Consider the following 18,112-nt stretch of genomic DNA (forward strand, 5'->3'; position numbering starts at 1 on the left):
ACACAGCAAAACAGAAGTGCATTTAAACTAGATCATCAAAAAGCGCATCTCTCTTTCAGAAATAACTAAAAATATATCAAGCGAAGCATGTTTCAAAAACACTGGCTTTTGTCATCCTGACTACAATCAGGAGTGTTAATTCGTGACTATGAGGCCCTCAATAAAACAAACAAAAAAACCTCACTGATGCTTTTATTTGCTATTTATGTGCCGTGAATCGTGAGTGCGTTTGGCCCTGCATAGCCTGCTGCAACTACCTCTCTACTACGCGCTAACAAAAAAGTCTTTTGATGTATACTTCTCTTAGATGCCGGGTCCCACTGGATGCCCAGGTTCTGTGCCAGGCTCTGAGACAGGGACCCTGCCATGGCCCAGTTGCTGCCGTACTGTGTGCACAACAGAGACAAGAGATTATTCCCTCTGCAGTCGAGCTATGATAAATGCACAAAGCGATACTGGATGCTTGTCACCAAATCTCACCTCATTGACCCCTACGCCACGGCTCACAGAGCACATGCCTCCAAAGTATGCAGTGCTGCTTCTGCGGTAGTGGAAGGTCACGTTTCTGCCGGAATAATGGAGGACAAAGAGATACACGAGCAAAACATGAGAGGCGAGAAGATCACAGATGTTTGGGCGGTCAGTAAAAAGGTAACCGAATATATCACGGGCGCAGGCTGTGCTGTTTCAAGTACAGGCTGTTAGAGTTGCAAGCCACACACAAAATCAGATGAACTTGCAAGGAGAATGTCATTAAAAATATATGTCATATAAAATATTCAAACAAAAAAGCTGCACAAAAAAATACAGTAAAATACAGAACGCTATTTTGACATGTCCAAATTCCTTTTCCACCAGCTCATATAAAAAACTGAAAATAAAAAAACACTGCCTAGACACTGCAATAAAGTTGCATCAAATGCTGATGTAAGAAAAAAAAATCACACAAAGAACTCACGAGAGGAGCTGCACGGAGTCTGCGTGGTGCTTGATGCTCTGCTGCCGGTACTTGGAGAAATCTCGCAGCATTTCCAGCGGCATCACGCTAATGGGGATGTGATCTTTGTCAGTCCAGATCTCCACAGCAACCAGCACCACACGGGTGTGTAGTTGCTCTTTGAAGATCTGTCATTGAAGCGCGCAGTGAATGGGAGCAATAGAGAAAGGCAGAGAGATGGAAAGAGGCAGAGAGAGGCAGAGAGAGAGACAGAAAAAAAAAATAAAAACAATACAAGGAGAGGAGAGCGACACTGGGTGTAAATATGAACCTGAACTGTTTGAGGAGGGCAGACGAGGGGATGTAGCACACTGGGAGCAGGGAGGAATAAGGGGAGTGTTAACACACGTGACGAGAACACATTGTAAACAATGATATATATTCTGAATCCATCTTTACCTTCAAGTCTCTAAGTTTTATATTATTGCATCAAATGCACCGTCAATGATGAGTGAATTGTTATATTCTTCTGAGCTTAGCCATCAAACTGCAGGGAACTAAACCATGGTTGCAGCTCTGTGAGACTCTGTGGCTCAATGCTAACATGCTGATATTCAGCAGGGATGTTTAGCAGATTTTCTAATTACCAGTAAATGCAAAGTTAAAGGTGATGGGAGTTATTTATTATTAAGTTATTTGGTCATAAATAAAGAAGTATTGGCAAAACTGAATCTTATTCTGCTTATGATGCTGGAGGAAAAGTCAGATACTTGGGTTCATGATTTGAATGCTAGTAATACATTTTTGTTAGTTAATTAGCGCTTTTCCACTAGATGCTCAAAGTGCTTACAGTTGAATGCATTATTCATCTCTTCACACAGTCACACCCTGCTGGTGGTAAAGTACACCAGCAGTCACGACTGCCCTGGGGCAGGCTGACGGAAGCGTGGCCGCCAATCTGCGCCTACGCCTCTCTGACCAACGCCAAACATCACTCACACTGGGAGCAAGGTGGGTTAAGTGTCTTGCCCAAAGACAAAACAGACAGACGTCCGCTCTACCCTCTGAGCTACTACGCATGAGTTCATCTTGGCGTTAACTGTTCATCCTTAAAAGTCATTTTGTCTCCTGTCCATCATCAAATAAAGACAAAAACGATGTGATTGGTCCACCAGATCATTGCCAGAGCATAATAAGTTCCCGGCGGAGTGGTTATAGACCAACTTTGTGCCACATAAAAAAATGTGGGCAGGCAGGGAAGTTCATTTACCCCCCAGGCTAGGGTTACATTACAATAACGGGGCATAGCATACCGTTGGGATTTCACTATGGGATCCATTTTACTTTCCCAAAATGTCAAATTATTATTGAATGATTGCCCATCCCAAAACAGAGAGGACAAATTCTACACGCAGTTGGATAGTTCTACAACTGATCAGAGCCATTTTGTTCTAAGCAAATCCAACTCATTGTGTGACGGTTGTCCATCTTCAAATGAAGTCTCTCCAATGATTTGATTGGCCTGGCATATCACCCTCGCTTTCAAGCTAACATCGCAGTGCAATTAAATTTGGACCTACTCACGGCACTTGATAAAATGTCAGTGCACCAAATTATTTTATTTTCATAAAACAGGAGATGTTACTGAATGATAACCCTTGAATAAATATTAACTTCTAAAATACACACTTTTTAAGTGGTTTATGTAAGACAGACACCAAACATCGATTAAAAGATAACTAAAAAGCTTACTCACACCATCCACAAGATTCACTACTGACTTGGCAAAATTCTTCGTGTGCTGCTTGTTCTTGTGCCGCTTAAACTGCACACAGAAGGAGAAAAGAACGAAAGGGAGGACGAATAAGCTGCAGGGAGTTGACGGTGCAGATGTGCTACTTTCACACATTGCGCTGTTCCCTTTTGTGGGAATTTTTCCGATATGTGTGAGCAAAAAAAATACAGCCGGGGATTTCTAGTCGCTGTTTGAGAAATGACATACCATGCTGTGGTCACTGACAATCATGACTTCCAAATACTTCATCTCCTCAAATACGCTGCGCGGCATCTGCAGAACAAAACAGCAAGTTGGTCCCAAACATATAATTAGGGTCCATAGTATCAGTCGCTGCAGTAAGGTAATGGTTGTTTACCCATAAGTGAGTCGAGGGTGGGTGAACTAATGTTTATGCCCGACTTGATGGGTGAGATCAGACACTTACTGCTCGCTTTTTCCTGCGCTTCAGCCAGGATAATTCATCCAGCTCTGAGAAGAACTGCTCCTCCTCCTCTGCAAATGAAAACACGCCAAGAAACAGTTTGGCATTTATCAAGTATTTACAGCTGTGTGGGCTTGTTTCATGTATTCAAGCTGGCAACAATGAGTTTGGATATCATGTTTTCCCAGAAATTGCAAAATTCCTTCATTAAATCCCAAGAGTAAAGGCTTGACAAAATGGTATTAATGGGAGCAGCTCAAGCACTCGGGCTTTATGTGAGTAGAAATAGTAAATTCTATTGGAACTGCTCAATGTTATCTTTTAACCACCAGTGCTGACCCTACATGAGGAAAATGAGGTCAGGGTTGAGAGAGGTGTGGTGCTGTTGGGAGGACTGATGGACAAGGTTGTGCAAGAGGATGGAGGTCAGAAAAACAGATCTTACCCTGTTCCTCTGAATCATTGCTCCATGGAATCGTGGCTGTTCTTCTTAGTTTATGAGGCCTTGCTGAAGTTTCCTGTTGGGTAGGACCACAGTGTGAAAAGACACGCGGAACAGCGTTATCTAAGGTGAAAGGTTCATTTGAAAAACCTGACTAATGTAGAATTTAACAGTGAACAATAACTGTTGCTCATTCCTGACTGTAGGGAAGACGCTATCGCCATGCACAAGCAAATACAACCATCAAATTTGCAGACGACGCAACAGTGGTGTGGCTCATCTCAAAGGGGGACGCAGTTGTCTATTTTGTCTAAAGAAATCATCATTGACTTCAGGAGACATAAAGGTGAGCTCGGTCCACAGGAAATAGGGGGGGTGGCGATGGAGAGGGTGTCTGGCTTTAAATTTCTAACATCAGCAAGGAAAGCATTTTAACATACTGCATAACTGTTTGGTTTGTTCTGCATCGGGCAAGGCGACTCTCCAGTGGGCAATAAAAACTGCCCAGGGTATCGCACTGCCACCTCTGGAGGACATTTACTAGTCCAGATGCCGCAGCGGGGCCTGTAACATCGCAAAAGACATTACACATCCTTTCCATCACTTGTTCACCCTGCTCCCCCCTGGAAGACGGTGTAAGTCACTTAAGATCGTCAGACATAGTTTTTACCCAACAGCCATCATCGCACTGAGCTCTGTTTCCTCTCTTTTAATTTACGTCAATGCCACTGTTAGTTCTCTCTTCTAGGAAAGGCCATTGTCATTTCATTGTATGAGGACATGCAATGACGATGTAAGCAATAAAGCATTCCAGTTCTGATTCTGATTTACAGTCTTTGCGCTAAGCTAAACTAAGCTACGCTAACAGCGTGGAATATGAAAACGAGGGAATAATCAAATGCAGAAATAATTAATAATAATAAATACATTAAAGTACATCCGACCATGTAAGATAAGATAAGATGAGATAAGATAAGATATTAGATTAACCTAAGCTACAGTTAGGGTTAGGCCACTGCGTAGTTATAAGAAGGTTAGCATAGTTAGCTTGTGTTTATCATTTCCTCAGCTGACTCAGGGGTTGGCCCCCACAAACATTTAACCCACAGACAAGTGCAAATACTGGGAACAAAAAGTTAAACAGAAATACCTAATGACCTGAAGGAAATTTGGTAAGCAGAAATGTAAGATATTTATCTCGTTATGTTATTTTCTTTACCAGGATGTGTTTGTCATTTATGTTTTAACATGTTATTTCTGAGTATGAGAATTTTATTTTATCTTTGACATGCTCAGGGATGAATTCAATATTATTTTCAATCGAACCGTTTTGGGAAAGAGGCTCTCTTGTAAAGATGTATTTCCTCACAGTAATAAATATGAAATATGAAAGTACAGGCAGCAGCTGTTTAGCTTAGCTTATCTTAGCACAAAGACAGGAAACGGGACCAAAGGGCCGGCCTGTCTTTGCCTAGCAGAATCTCTAATGCTTATTTGAGAGTAGTAAGTATAAATACATAACTTAAGTGCTCCAGTATTTCCCCAACTTATTTCACCTATTTAAACTAACTGGCCAGTGGCTGTTATTACATATTCATTATAAAGGAACTATGAACTATGTTCTGACAATATTCTCATAAATGTCTTCTATTTCAGATTCTCAGGCCCATTACTAATAAAATACTATAAAATATAAAAACCATAGGCTTAATAAATGGCCGTATGGTTAATATACAAAGAAGACACTTGGTGTTTGCAAAATTGTAAACTATGATAAAATAATATAATAACATAAAAGTAGTACAACTGGTATACTACAGCGTAAGCTCATGTATTTTATCACAAGCTGGAATTCAGCATGGCCAGAGTTTGCAGACTTCCTTTAAAAACAGGAGCATCCTATGAAACAATCAGGATATCCTCAAATGCAAACATGAAATGTGTCAGAGGATGTGTGACCCGTGTTTTGGCTCTCTGAGAGGACAAGAACTTACAATTGAATGGGTCTGTTGCAAGGGCTCAATTAGATACACATGGACTCCATCGTCAAACATCCCGCTGCCAGGCAGAGAGGGGGAGAAGAGGGAGAGGAAACCAGTCGATTCTGAGTCAACAGGGGCTAAGGAGCAGAGACGAGTATATCCAGGCATATTCTCAACGCTGCAATCTGCTGTTCACTTACTGCAGCCCGTTGCAGGTAGATAAGGCCGCGTGGGAGTTATCGTTCCCTCTCACCTGGCCGTGGTAGTAACAGTGCTCCCCGCCCTGAGGGAAGAAGACACAGTGCTACTGCATCATCACAGCAGAGCAGCTTTGCCGGTAGCAAAACACACAGAACAGCGCGTACGCCGTCGCTCACAATTGCCATTACGCGGTGAAAAATGCCAGTTCTCGACTTAATAATCATGTGTTTGAAGTTTCAAGCAGTTCTATAAATGTAACAGCTGGTGTCACAGATGTCGGTGCGCACTTATTTGCTGAGAATCACTGTGGGAGGGGTTCAATCTTAATCAATCCATGCTCGTTAAGATGAAGTTAATACATTGCAAAGTGGGTCCTGGCACAAGTGACTCAGCCTCGAGACCCGGGGTGAGGAGAGGACAACCACACACACACACACACGCACATCCCCTCTCTCTCTCTCTGTCTTTCTTTCTTTCTCTCTCCCACACACGCCACATTTCACTCATCCCACCCTGCGCTGGTACTGCAGAGTGTTTTCTCTCCCTTGTCACGTGACCAGATCTCTAGAAGGAGGCTGCAGGGGAGCAAAACCCTGCTGATTCAGCTACAGTGAGCCCAGCCCAGCTCTGTGTCTGAATCAGCAGCAGCAGGAACTGGCCCTCATCACTATCACTCAGTATCTCCTCTTTCCTTCCCCCCTCTAAAACATCTATCTATCTATCTATCTATCTATCTATCTATCTATCTATCTATCTATCTATCTATCTATCTTCTTTCAGTACATTTTGTTCTTACTCTGATTTAACGCTTTTGTGTTTTTGTTTTTGGACAAATTTGCCGAATGCTGGACCACAAGCAAAAAAACGATTTACGAGAAAACAATGACGCCAGCATCAGCGCTGTTGACATATTTTGAAATCATCCGGACAAAGCACTTTTGTGTGCAAGATTTAAAAAAAAAAAAAACAACTCAGCAAATGAAGGATCCACAAACAGAAGCTGATCACCACTAAAAGAAGAAAGAAGATTTGCACGTTACCTTCGACACAACAGGTTTCCCCCCTTCATAGTGGATCTCAACGTAATCTGAAGACAGCAAGTCACTGATAAAAAAAAACAAAGATTGCTTTTAGTTAAGGTGGAGGGAAGTGATGCAGCGGCAATGAAAAGAAAAACAACCCACAACTCGGTCTGCCTGTTTTTTCTTTCTCTGACTCACATATTGTGGCTTTGAACTAGTGGTGAGTCCTGCTTTGGTTGGCGTTTAAACAAGAATACTCATCGCCACTGAGCCCAGATTAGTCTGCACCAAAACTCCCATTGGCATCGCAAAAAAGTGCGGTGTAGACCTTAAATGTCGCCTGCCCTTGGGAAAAATTATGATGCACGGACTACTCATGATAATCAATTAACTCCGAAAGAGGCCGCACAAACAAATAACAACATGAAATTACGTTACGGCCGTTATAAAGCTGACACAATCATCTTATTTTTCCCTGGAAGTGTTTTCTTCCTCAGATTGTCCCACACTAGACGTGCCGATTGAGGAACAGAAACAAGCAAACCAATGTGAAAGCTGCCAATGAGGCCTAACTCTACGAGTTAGGCTTCACCTTGAACACAACGGTCCTCCCGGCTGTTCCTGCTGTCTGAGTCAGCGTCCCTCACCGTCGCACACACTCAATCTGTTAGCTGACTTCAAGAGACTGCGATTTCTGCCACAATGGCGCTTTTTCCCGAGTAACCTTGCAAATCAAAAACATCCCTCTCTACGCTGACACGCGGCGGTGTCGCAGCACGAATAATAAAAAAAAAAAGAGAGAGAGAGATAGAGAGAAAAAAGGATGGGAGTGAAGAGTCTATCCTGTGACACCAGCAGTGTGTGACATTTTTGACTGATGCTTAGCGGCATGTGAGCAGGAAGTGCACCATTATCGCTGAGGCATGAGCAGCATCTCTGAGAGATTCCTAAGTGAGGGGCTATTTATAGCTTGACCGATGAGGCAGGGAGAGAAGAACGGGCCACACCAGAGCGTGTTGATGGCAGGGAGAGTGCGGGAACCTGAGCACCTTGAGGTGTGTGACTTGATGTCTGCGAGACGGTGTGTGGAGATCTAAAAGGAGGGAGTCCTGTCCCGAGGTCTCTCTGTCCACAGGAGACCGAGTGCCACAATGCAGCAGCAGCAGCAACAGCAGCAGCCGCGCACGAAAAGCAAGGAAGAGGTGAGGCAGAGACCAAAAGAACTGCAGGAGGGTTTTTACGTCTGGCGCCGGATCAAATGCAGCACTCAAATCCTGTAGCACCGCACGACGCCGTCAAGCTGCTCATACAATACAATAAATAGTCCGCATCAAGTATTCATAAATGGTGATCCACTAAAAAGTGCTCACCAGCACTAAGGTGTTCACAGACAAACGCACAAAACCTACATGGAACAACGGTCCATTTTGAAAATCGCTAACCTACAACCACTGAATTAACTTAAATCATCTTTTCAGTGGCTCGCACAGTCCCAGGTACAGTAAGAAGTGAGCAGATAAAGTAGCAACCATTGGCAGATTGCAGGCCTATCTATATTTAGATCTGTACCGTCGCAGCCACAATGCTAAGCAGAATTTAAACCCCTGTTCTCTCACACACACAAAAAAAAGGGCAACTCACACATAACCTACAAGCAAACAGCTGGGAATCAAGGTCAGACCTCTTCATCGCTGCGAGAAACAACCAGTTGTTAAACATGATGCACTGTGAGGGCCAGGGATTGTGACAGGATGGGACTTAAAAGAGACAAACAACCAAAAAAAAAATACATGTATAAAGACATGCACCTGCGAAGTGTGACAGGATGAATCACTGCATTTTTTTATTTCAACTACACCATGCAGAATATTTTCATTTTAAATTAAGTGATGAAACCATGTCTCTACCACTGGCCTTTTCTTCCTGATGTGTTGAGCAATCTCCAAACAACACGGATTTGAGACGATTTCATCACTTCGCTGTTGTGTGGCAACTTCTGAGATATTCTGTGACTCTCAGACACAGACTGAATATCCGTCCTCAGTATAAGACTAAAAGAACTTCTTTTTATAGAATGCAATGTTTAATGCGACTGAACTACGATCAGCATTTTTAGGCCCGTGTACATTAAGCCTTCACATATGTCAGTTGGCTACCTCTTGCAGGAAATCAATATCATTTAGCGTCCGGAGTGCTCTGAATGGGACAACGATAGCAGGCCGCAGAATAACTGTCTCTGTCGGCACATTTTGATGAAAGCGTCTCCAGGCTTAGACAAGACAGAGACTTCAGTTGCAAAAAAAAAAAAAAAAAGAACATCTGTAGTCTGGCAGCTGAACTAGGAGCGCTTTTAGAAACCAGCGTGCTGACCTATTCAATTACAGTCTCCGAGATCACATTAACTCTATCTGATGCCGCATGAATCACTGATCTGACATGCACAGTAAGAGTAGGTATCATTTACAAACAATAGTCAGCTACTACACTGGGAATGCTGTTATATTTGCTTCGGCTATGACACATACTGCAGCTTCTTGCACACAACACCATTTCTGGACATTACAACACCAATGTGCGTCTTTCAAAGTGTATCACTTTGACTAAACCTATGCATTGTGTCATGTCAGTATGAGCTGGTTGAGTCATACAGTATATGGCGCTTAGGCTTTAAATTCCTCACCACAATCGTCTCTTATTTGCCCTCAACCTGCCCTTGATGCCTTCCTGCACCATTAATCTTAGAAGAGTATCTAGCCTAATCTGCATCCCAGCTTTCCTTTCATGATCCTCGTAATGTTCTACATATCATATTTTGCATTATAACTAAGGAGTGAAGAGAGTCTGTCGCGGTAGGGATCTTTGCACAAGGTTTAAACAGCTTCTTGGCACCATATTCAAAGACTTTCTACAATTTGCAACTATCTGAACTCACACAGTCTTAGCAGCTAAGCGGGTTTTTGTATATAATTCATATCAAGCGCTCTTCTTTGAATGTGACAGTGAAGTGAACACAGAAGTTGTCTTTGCATCTAAGTGTACGAGGATGAACATCCAGAATTGTCCATTTCAGATCATGAAAGATCAGATTCAGGTACGATATCAATCAGTTTAGCTCAAATTAATTACTGTGGCAGGATGAGACGAGGAGGACTTACTTGTTCAGTGTGAGATCCAGAACAAATCTAGAGCCAAATGCCTCTAATTGGAAACTGGCCTGGGCGAGGTGGACTGCCTGTGGAGGAGGAAAGAGTAGTCACAGCAGATGCAAAGACTAGGGCGAAAACCCTCCAGAGTCCACCTTGAACATCATCTAGAGCACAAATAACAGATGTGTTGTACAAAATGACAGATGGCAATGCACGGTGGGTTTACTGGGGAGAATGCTTTCTTCAGCATGGCTGCTTTGGCATCGTTCCAGATCTTAAAGAAATGTATAGCCTGTTAAAGCGTGGCGTGAGTCTATATGACGCCCGTCTTTGCTTTGTCAGGTATTTAGCAGAAAACAGACAAGGTTAAGGTTTAACACAAGTTGGCAACTTTTCACAACACCCTGGCATCATGCTCCCTCATCCACCCTTCCTCAGCGCGGCTTACCGGGCCCTCGGAGGCTTGGTTTTTCACCCGGGTGTTCAGGTCATGGTAGGTGCTCTCTGAGTCCTCGTTCAGGTAGTAGATCAACCGCGAGGGGTAGGTGATCACATGCTCTACTGCATGGTGTGTTGTGTTGTCTGTAGCAGGTGCTGCAATTGCCTGTTGCTTCAGCAGCACCGGCAGCGCTGCGTCCCCCTCAACCTTGTCCTCTACACCTTGAGAAACTGCAAGGGAATTTCCAGCGGACACATATGAACAACCTGACTGGTCCACACGCACACACACACACACACACATGCACAGAGCCAGCTGGCATCCTTTATTCATGAAACACATTGATAGTACCGAGGCAATTTAATGCAATTCAGTGCGATTCTTCAGGACACGGCTCAGCGGCTATGTGCTGTACCTCTGACAACTAAATATGGCAGTTAACTAGATTCTGAAAACAGAATAGAGACGGCTTCATTTAAATGAAAAGGTACTTTTGACATGCTTATTGCCAAAGTGAGATCTGCACCAACAATGTTCACTCAGTGTGGTGGCAGATAAAATAACACCTGAGCAAAAAAAAAAAAAAAAAAAAAGGACTCCCAGATGCTTTTAATTCAAATGTTATAATCACAGAAGCATATCATTTTTTACAAGATGAACAAAAGATGCTGAGATGCTGTAGTCTGCCCTCATGCACCACCAAGCCGGAGACGCCGCATATTTAATGTAATAATTAATTCCCTGTTGTTTTTGGAGACAAACGCGTCCATGCACACCCACAGCACATCATGAGATGTTATTTTACCCAGACCCAGAAAGTGACGGGTCCACTCAATAAAGATGAAAGTAAAAAAAAAAAAAGCCAGCGGGCTATCTGCAATACGTACCGGATGAAGCTAGTGATGGATGAAGCCAAGGCGAAAGGACGCTGACGAGCAAAGTGGCCAGAAATATCAAATGCATGATTCATATTTGATAACTGAAATATCACGATATCAACACATCCACGCAGTTAATAGCTCGCGGCCCATCGTGGCGGGGGAGGTGCCGTGCAATGGGGCTTTCTTCATGGATGCAGGAGACACCGGGCTCTGCTGCTGCAGTAGCGGACGAGGAGGAGGAGGATGAGGATGAAGGGAGGGAGGGGAGGGGGGAGCTGAAAGAAGGCGGTGGCCAGGCAGCTACTGGAAGTCAAGCCGGCAGGCTCCTCCTAGATGAGCTCAAAGATGTCCTTCTTCCTCCCCTCAGGACCGTCTAGAGCCTGGTTGCACAAAAACCAGAGACCGATAGGAAGTTTGCACTGACACAGCATCCTTCACCAAGATAGGTCATGGAGGATAAACAACGTATGCTGGTTACTAATACAATAACTATGCACCACACTAAAAACATTAAATCAAATTGTGGTCTCCTGCAGTTATATTTAATGCTTTGCCGCTCTGGTAAACAATAACAGGATATAAGGATTAAGCTACTTTTTTTTTGTAAGCTTATTGTTCACTAATTAAAGACTTTGTCTAACTGTTACTGTTGTTCTTTGCTGGTGAAAAAAAAAAGAAGTGTTGAGCCCTTTCGGCAGGCCCACATTATGAAAATATACTAGCACAACGCTGGATTAACAACAGAGCAAAGACCATGAAAACAAGAATGAAATATGCAATGCACATTCAAAGGATTTCTTGTAAGTGACAGTACCGGCGGCGGCTGGCGGTGAAATTTGGTGGGAGGGCTAACAAATGCATGATGCCGCTTAAATAGTTAACGCAGAAGCAAAAGAAGCATCACCTACAATACAGACAGTTACATTAATTACAGGTGCACTATAGCATCACCCCTTAATAGCAAGCCGTGACCCAAATCAAAGAAGATTGTGAACTTCTGAATGTAATGATAAACCAAAATGACCAGCAGGTTGTGATGCTAGAGAGGGAACGACTCCCTTTTACCCTCAATTAGCTGTATTTTAACTGAAAACAGGACTCTTCACATCAGTAACTTCAGCCTTTTAAAACAGACTCAACAGTGGTTTCATGCACAAAGACAAAATAAAAAGGTAGCTGAGAATCCTCACTGAATGACAACAAACACTGCACAATGGAAAAACATAAAGCTTCAGTCTAAGGGTCCAGACCAGGCTTTGAACCTCCCATGTATCCCTGTACTGTACCATCTGTGTATGCTGCACAGCGGTCAGTGACACTGGCTATCACATGGGAAGTCAGCGTTCAAAATGTTCTGGTTTGAATTAAAACCCTAATTGAGGGTAAAAAACAAAACAAACACCAGCCGCCACTGATTACATCCAGTTATCAATAAGAGGTATTTTTCATGGAAAATATTAGTATGCATTACACAATATTTTTTCTTTTCTTTTTTTCAAGTGTCTCAGTACACCATGAGGGCGTGACATGGAACAAGCATGACTCTGAAACTCAAGCAGCCAAATCGAGTGCAGACATCGCCATTCATTTTTTTTTTAGAAATTGCCTAATGTGGCTTTTTGTCAAACCAAAACAATCAAGATCAAAGATAAAAATGTTGCACTCAAATTGCGCGACAGGGTCAACTTTTTTGCCTGTTGGTTGCCTCGGGATGAATGACACCCTAATTTCTATAATGAGGAAGAAGTGCATAAAGAAAGGTGAAAGGAAAAGACAGGAATCAATAAGAGTGGGGACATAAATAAGCGAAAGGGAAAATAATAGAAAAAAACAGACAGAAATGGAAATAAATCTTTTGACAATCCCTACATTTATTCTTAATATTATTTTGGTGCTTCTATCGGCATGCAATATTACTGAGTGATTTATCTTTAACTTTTGTTTATGGCAGTGTTGGTCCTCCGAGCGAGTAAGCTTCTTTCGGAGCACACACACGGGGAGAGCTACTGAAGGACGTGACAGCTCCTCCCTCAGGGCTGAGTGGTCCACAGACGACTGAGATGGTCATTTTGTGTTGCTGGAGACCGAGACAAGTCTGCTGCAAACACAAAAAGGACAAGTAAGCAGCAGTCTTTACATGAATCTGACCAATTTATTAGCAACAAATATCTCTTTTACATGGGGCCAAACTTTTTGTACTACTAGGTTGATTGTAGTACATGTGGAATGACTTGTATTGATTTTTAGTGTGATTTACGTTCTTTAATTCTGATTTTGCAGATTGACCCAGCCCAAATGAGCCCAGTGCAGAAGAGTTGATACTTCTACACTGGTTGCTGCGACATTAGAGATGAGACAAACTTTATCTCCTTATCTCCTTTGTCCTAGTACACCATGGTGATGCGCAGTTACAAAAACACAGCATCAAAGAGCATGTGATAAAGAAAATACATGGTTTGAAAATGTCCTTGGAAGAATGCGAGGAATTAAACTGACAGTAAATCACACAGGACAGATAAGCACCGCTCTGTGAGCGATGGGACGTCAGGTGTTTTGCTTTTGAGAAACTGACATGACACGGGGTGTGGACGTAAGGGCAACATGTTTGACAGTTTCAGCCCGTGGAGAGTAATGCGGCAGCGCTAATGACAGGCTGTGTGTGCAGACATGTGTCTATATTTTTCTCTATAATTTGTGATTTTTTGCAGAAATGATAGCTATATTTTTTTGTATGCCAAAAGCCACACTACCCTAATGATTACATTCGTATTGGACATTTTTGCAGCACATCTTCACTTCCGCTGCTGACAGTGAAAGTGTATTGCATTGCATAAAATAACTGTGGGAGGTGCTGGATAAAGAATTAATTGTCTCGGACATGGGACTGTATTGCTGCCGTCATTTCACATTGGAAATATGTTGAGAGTCACATATTTTCCACATTAACACAGTCTGTGGAATCCGTTCTATAATGTCTGTTGTGTGTCTCTGGAGATGCTTCAATCAGAAAATAACCCCTCATCAGAGTTATCGCAGCTTGTGCGTGCATAGTTTGGAAACTGTGCACTGCACATGGAGCTTCAAAGCTGTGGGTGTGCACCAGGCAAGGAAACATTAAAGAGCTGCATAATGAATTTATGATGCATGTAGGAGCCGTGGAAGTTGACAAGCTTTGGTGCAGTAGTGCAGTGGTAAATTAATGGTGTACATGATTTCGGCATAGATGCCATGTATTCATATTATAGAAATGGGTCAAAACAAAAGAAGGTGTTGGGGGTGGACATTGGCTCGGTTTAGTGTCTCTACAGTGTCTTCTCTATTTTGAGAAGCGCCTAAACTGCAATAATCAAAAATAATAACACTCAAAGTGTGTCATGGTGTCATGTTTTCAGATATTGGTCGATCAACATCAGTCAGTCAGGGTTAACCCTAATAACTACTGTCAGATGAGTGACAGCGACCCTTGATTTACATTTTTACACAAAAAAGCTTAAATAATCAGTTTAAAATGTACAGATCAAAATGATTCATGATGATTTTTTCTTTTCAAATCTGATTTTATTTAAATATCATTCAGCTTTACATATGAGACGATAGTTTTAGCAAACATTTTACACGAACACGACGCAATTACAAGTGGAAGCGTCAAACCAAGCAGAAGAAGGAGGAGGCTGACAGGCCACAGACTGTGGCCCACAGCTTTGAATCTTTGGGCGAGAGGAGAAAGCCTGCAACATTCAAAACTTTTCCGTGAATGTCCCTGGGGAGGGAGGCGTGTGTTGATAGTTTACTTTGCAGTTCTGAGAAGCGGCCACGGCGCCGCTGAATAAAAGCATTCTTCATTCCGTGCGGCTGACCAATAACTTCTCTTCTTCAGTGTGTGGTTGACGTTTGACGCGTCAGCCCTGCAGACGCACCCACTGCACATCTCAGCCCCTCCGCCGGACAAAAAGTTAACGGAGTTTTCAGTTTGGATGCAGTCACGGAAAGACTACGCAAGGCCACCGATGCTGCAGCCGAATGCGAAGTTAAGGAGGACGGGGCTAAAGAGGAACGGAGCTAAAAGGCGAAGAGAGCAGCAGGAGTTTTCTTCCAAATACCATCTGGAGAGAGCGCTGCACTTTTAGGCACTTTTAGGTAAGCGATGCATTCAAAACACGAAAGAAAAAAAGCCCCATTAATATGTAAGTATCTATGTGGCACCAACTCGGTACTTTGTTGATCGTTCTTACAGAAACCGTGCAACCGAACTGTACTTTTTCCTCCGAGATTTATGTGTTTCGTGGTATAAGCACTTCTGCTTTTCCATACGTAATCGCACAGACTACGCTTTCAGTATTTCGTCCACGTATTTTCTCTTTTCTCTGTCTTCTTGTTGTCTTTGTTCTGAGTCCTGTTCTCATTAGTTAGTTACTTAATTGGTTTGCTAGATTTTTTTTTTAAATCTAACTTAAGTAGTTTTTATAATTCCGCTGTCGTTTATTGAGATGTTAACATTAACTTAAATCTGGTAATTCTTCATGGACATTTTTTTATTGTTATTATTATTTCTTCATGCTCAAAACAGCATTTTGTTCATTAAGTCTTTACCTTATTTTCTTAATGTAATTGTTGAGAATGATCATGTTATTAACTGACGGCTCAATTTCCCCCTCCTTTCCTTTAACTGTTGTTGTGTATTGAGAGGCATTATAGGAATACATTGCATTACGTAATCAAAACTAGAAATAGCCCAAGAAAAACATGTCTGACTTACCCAACATTCACCTCAGACCACTGAGCCGTGGTAGATGTGTTTTATAATCTGACTGTGGCACCCATAAACCATTTTCTGACCTCCATCCTGATAGTTGGCAGCATGTGTGCAAACCTTTTCCTGAAACATTTGGCGTGTTTTGATAAAGATGGAGAATGTAAGGAGTGTGTCTTGCTTGTATAAACCTTGTATAAATTTTGCAAAAATGTTTTTCTAAACCAATACATCTTACTATGACACCTCTATTTGCCTCATCTGTGGAGCATCTTACTCCCTCCAAAATGTTGACACAATGTTCCGTGGTTTCTCAGGACACACCCAGCTCTAACGTCAACAAAGGAACTGAATGACCGGAAAGAGGAGAGAGACAGGGACAGAGAGACAGACAGACAGAGAGACAGACAGCTAGATCTTTTCTGGGGAACGACCGACGCACAAACAGTGTAAGGTTGCACACACCAATGTTGTGTTTACAGATCACCTAAAAGTATGCATCTTATCATGAGTTTTTCCTTCCCACAGATAGCTTCAGGACAGAGGTTACATCCCTGCAACGATGGAAGACTACCAAGAGGATTTCGCGAACTACTCCTATTATTACGACCTGGAATATGGCGACGTAAAGGAACTTAGAGCAGACCACAGCCAGACGGAAACGTTGCACATTATCTCAGTGGTAATCTACATTATTTGCTTCATAGTTGGTCTGATTGGAAATGGAATAGTTATTTGGGTGACAGCATTTAAAAACAAAAAGACCGTCACCAGCGTGTGGTTGCTCAATCTGGCCATAGCAGACTTCATATTTGTGCTTTTTCTTCCCCTCTACGTTGACTACATCTTGCGGGACTTCCACTGGAATTTTGGAACGGCCATGTGTAAAATCAACTCGTTTGCATCTGTGATGAACATGTACGCCAGCGTGCTCTTTGTCACGGTTCTCAGTGTTGACCGGTATGTCTCTCTGGTCCACCTCGACTGGTCTCGGAGGTATCGCTCACTAGACAGAGCATGGTTTACATGCGGTGTCATATGGCTGCTAGCTGCCGTCTTGAGCTTTCCCACTCTGATCTTTCGCGACACCATGGTCTTACATAACAAGGTGGTGTGCTTCAACAACTTTCACGCACATGACAGTAACACAGCGGCCATGAGGCATATTACGATAGTGGTCATCCGTACCACTGTGGGTTTCCTTCTGCCATTTGCCGCTATAAGTGTGACAGGCATACTTTTGACAGCCAAATTATATCAGTCTAGGGGTTCCATTCAATTGTCTTACTCCTCCAAAATAGTCACTGCAATAATTCTGGCCTTCTTTCTGTGCTGGGCACCTTTCCATGCCTTTGGCATGATGGAATTATCCATGCACTCCTCACTTTACCTCCACAATGTACTGAGAACTGGCTTTCCTCTCGCCACCAGTTTAGCCTTTTTCAACAGCTGCATTAACCCTGTGCTGTACGTACTCCTGGGCAAAAAGGTGCGTCGCATCCTAAAGCAAACGTGTCTGAGCTTAACTAAGAGTTCACTGAGAGAGATCAACCAGTCGATCTCTGTAACTGAGGTAGAGTCTGTGCCTGCCGTTCCTCAGGACACTATCCTAGAAGAGCCTGCGGTGTCATCAACTGTGTAATTGCAACTATCTTTACTTTGCAGTAGCCAAGCCAAGCAACTCATTTAGTTGATCATTTATTTTCATAACAACATAATCATTAAAGCCATTTGTTAAATAAAGTCTTTGATTCTGTCTTTTAAGTTGTGAGAATTGCCTGATTTATTTGTATTCTTTGCGTAAGTGAGTAAGCTGATCCAATCTCAAGTATACAGCGCTAAGTCTTTGAAGTGTGTCTCCATTCGGGTCTCATACTACCGCTTCACTGGGAAAAGTTTTGCATTTTTTTGTACAAATAAATGCCAACATCATTAAGAGCGCTTTGTGTTTGTTGTGTGTACATCGAGATATGGGGACATGATGCAAATCCTGTAACTCAGACCTCCAAGTGTGGTCTGAGTGGATATCATTAAAGCAAATAATATAAAATAAACGTGTTCTTCTGAACATCACTGCGCTTGGGTTGACCATC

At 42.6% G+C, this 18,112-nt stretch overlaps 2 protein-coding genes across 8 annotated transcripts in view; one reads left to right on the plus strand and one right to left on the minus strand.

The window, feature by feature from the left end:
• Positions 1–18,112, minus strand: part of LOC125017775 (disintegrin and metalloproteinase domain-containing protein 23) — a 37,195-nt gene that overhangs the window by 11,626 nt on the left and 7,457 nt on the right. For 5 of the 6 annotated variants that reach the window (XM_047601256.1, XM_047601250.1, XM_047601251.1 and 2 more), the window contains 13 exons: positions 11,276–13,367; positions 10,398–10,618; positions 9,959–10,035; positions 6,822–6,885; positions 5,781–5,863; positions 5,593–5,656; positions 3,602–3,674; positions 3,160–3,227; positions 2,940–3,005; positions 2,694–2,762; positions 959–1,125; positions 481–565; positions 299–386 (listed from right to left, as the gene is read on the minus strand). In XM_047601256.1, coding sequence (XP_047457212.1) covers positions 299–386; positions 481–565; positions 959–1,125; positions 2,694–2,762; positions 2,940–3,005; positions 3,160–3,227; positions 3,602–3,674; positions 5,593–5,656; positions 5,781–5,863; positions 6,822–6,885; positions 9,959–10,035; positions 10,398–10,618; positions 11,276–11,351 — 1,201 coding nt within the window. In that variant the 5' untranslated portion in view covers positions 11,352–13,367. The remainder of the gene's footprint in view (positions 1–298; positions 387–480; positions 566–958; positions 1,126–2,693; positions 2,763–2,939; positions 3,006–3,159; positions 3,228–3,601; positions 3,675–5,592; positions 5,657–5,780; positions 5,864–6,821; positions 6,886–9,958; positions 10,036–10,397; positions 10,619–11,275; positions 13,368–18,112) is intronic. The other variant, XM_047601253.1, reaches the window with a different exon arrangement.
• Positions 14,982–18,092, plus strand: cmklr2 (chemerin chemokine-like receptor 2). Of its 2 annotated transcripts, none has more exons than XM_047601260.1 (3): positions 14,982–15,406; positions 16,337–16,468; positions 16,552–18,092. In XM_047601260.1, exon 3 carries the CDS (start codon positions 16,582–16,584, stop codon positions 17,659–17,661), a length of 1,080 nt encoding a protein of 359 aa, XP_047457216.1. In that variant the 5' UTR covers positions 14,982–15,406; positions 16,337–16,468; positions 16,552–16,581; the 3' UTR covers positions 17,662–18,092. The 2 variants fall into 2 exon arrangements, with proteins under 2 accessions (XP_047457216.1, XP_047457215.1); XM_047601259.1 differs by having other exon boundaries at positions 14,986–15,406; positions 16,548–18,092.

Source organism: Mugil cephalus, chromosome 12, assembly GCF_022458985.1.
Source record: "Mugil cephalus isolate CIBA_MC_2020 chromosome 12, CIBA_Mcephalus_1.1, whole genome shotgun sequence".
Lineage (NCBI taxonomy): Eukaryota > Metazoa > Chordata > Actinopteri > Mugiliformes > Mugilidae > Mugil > Mugil cephalus.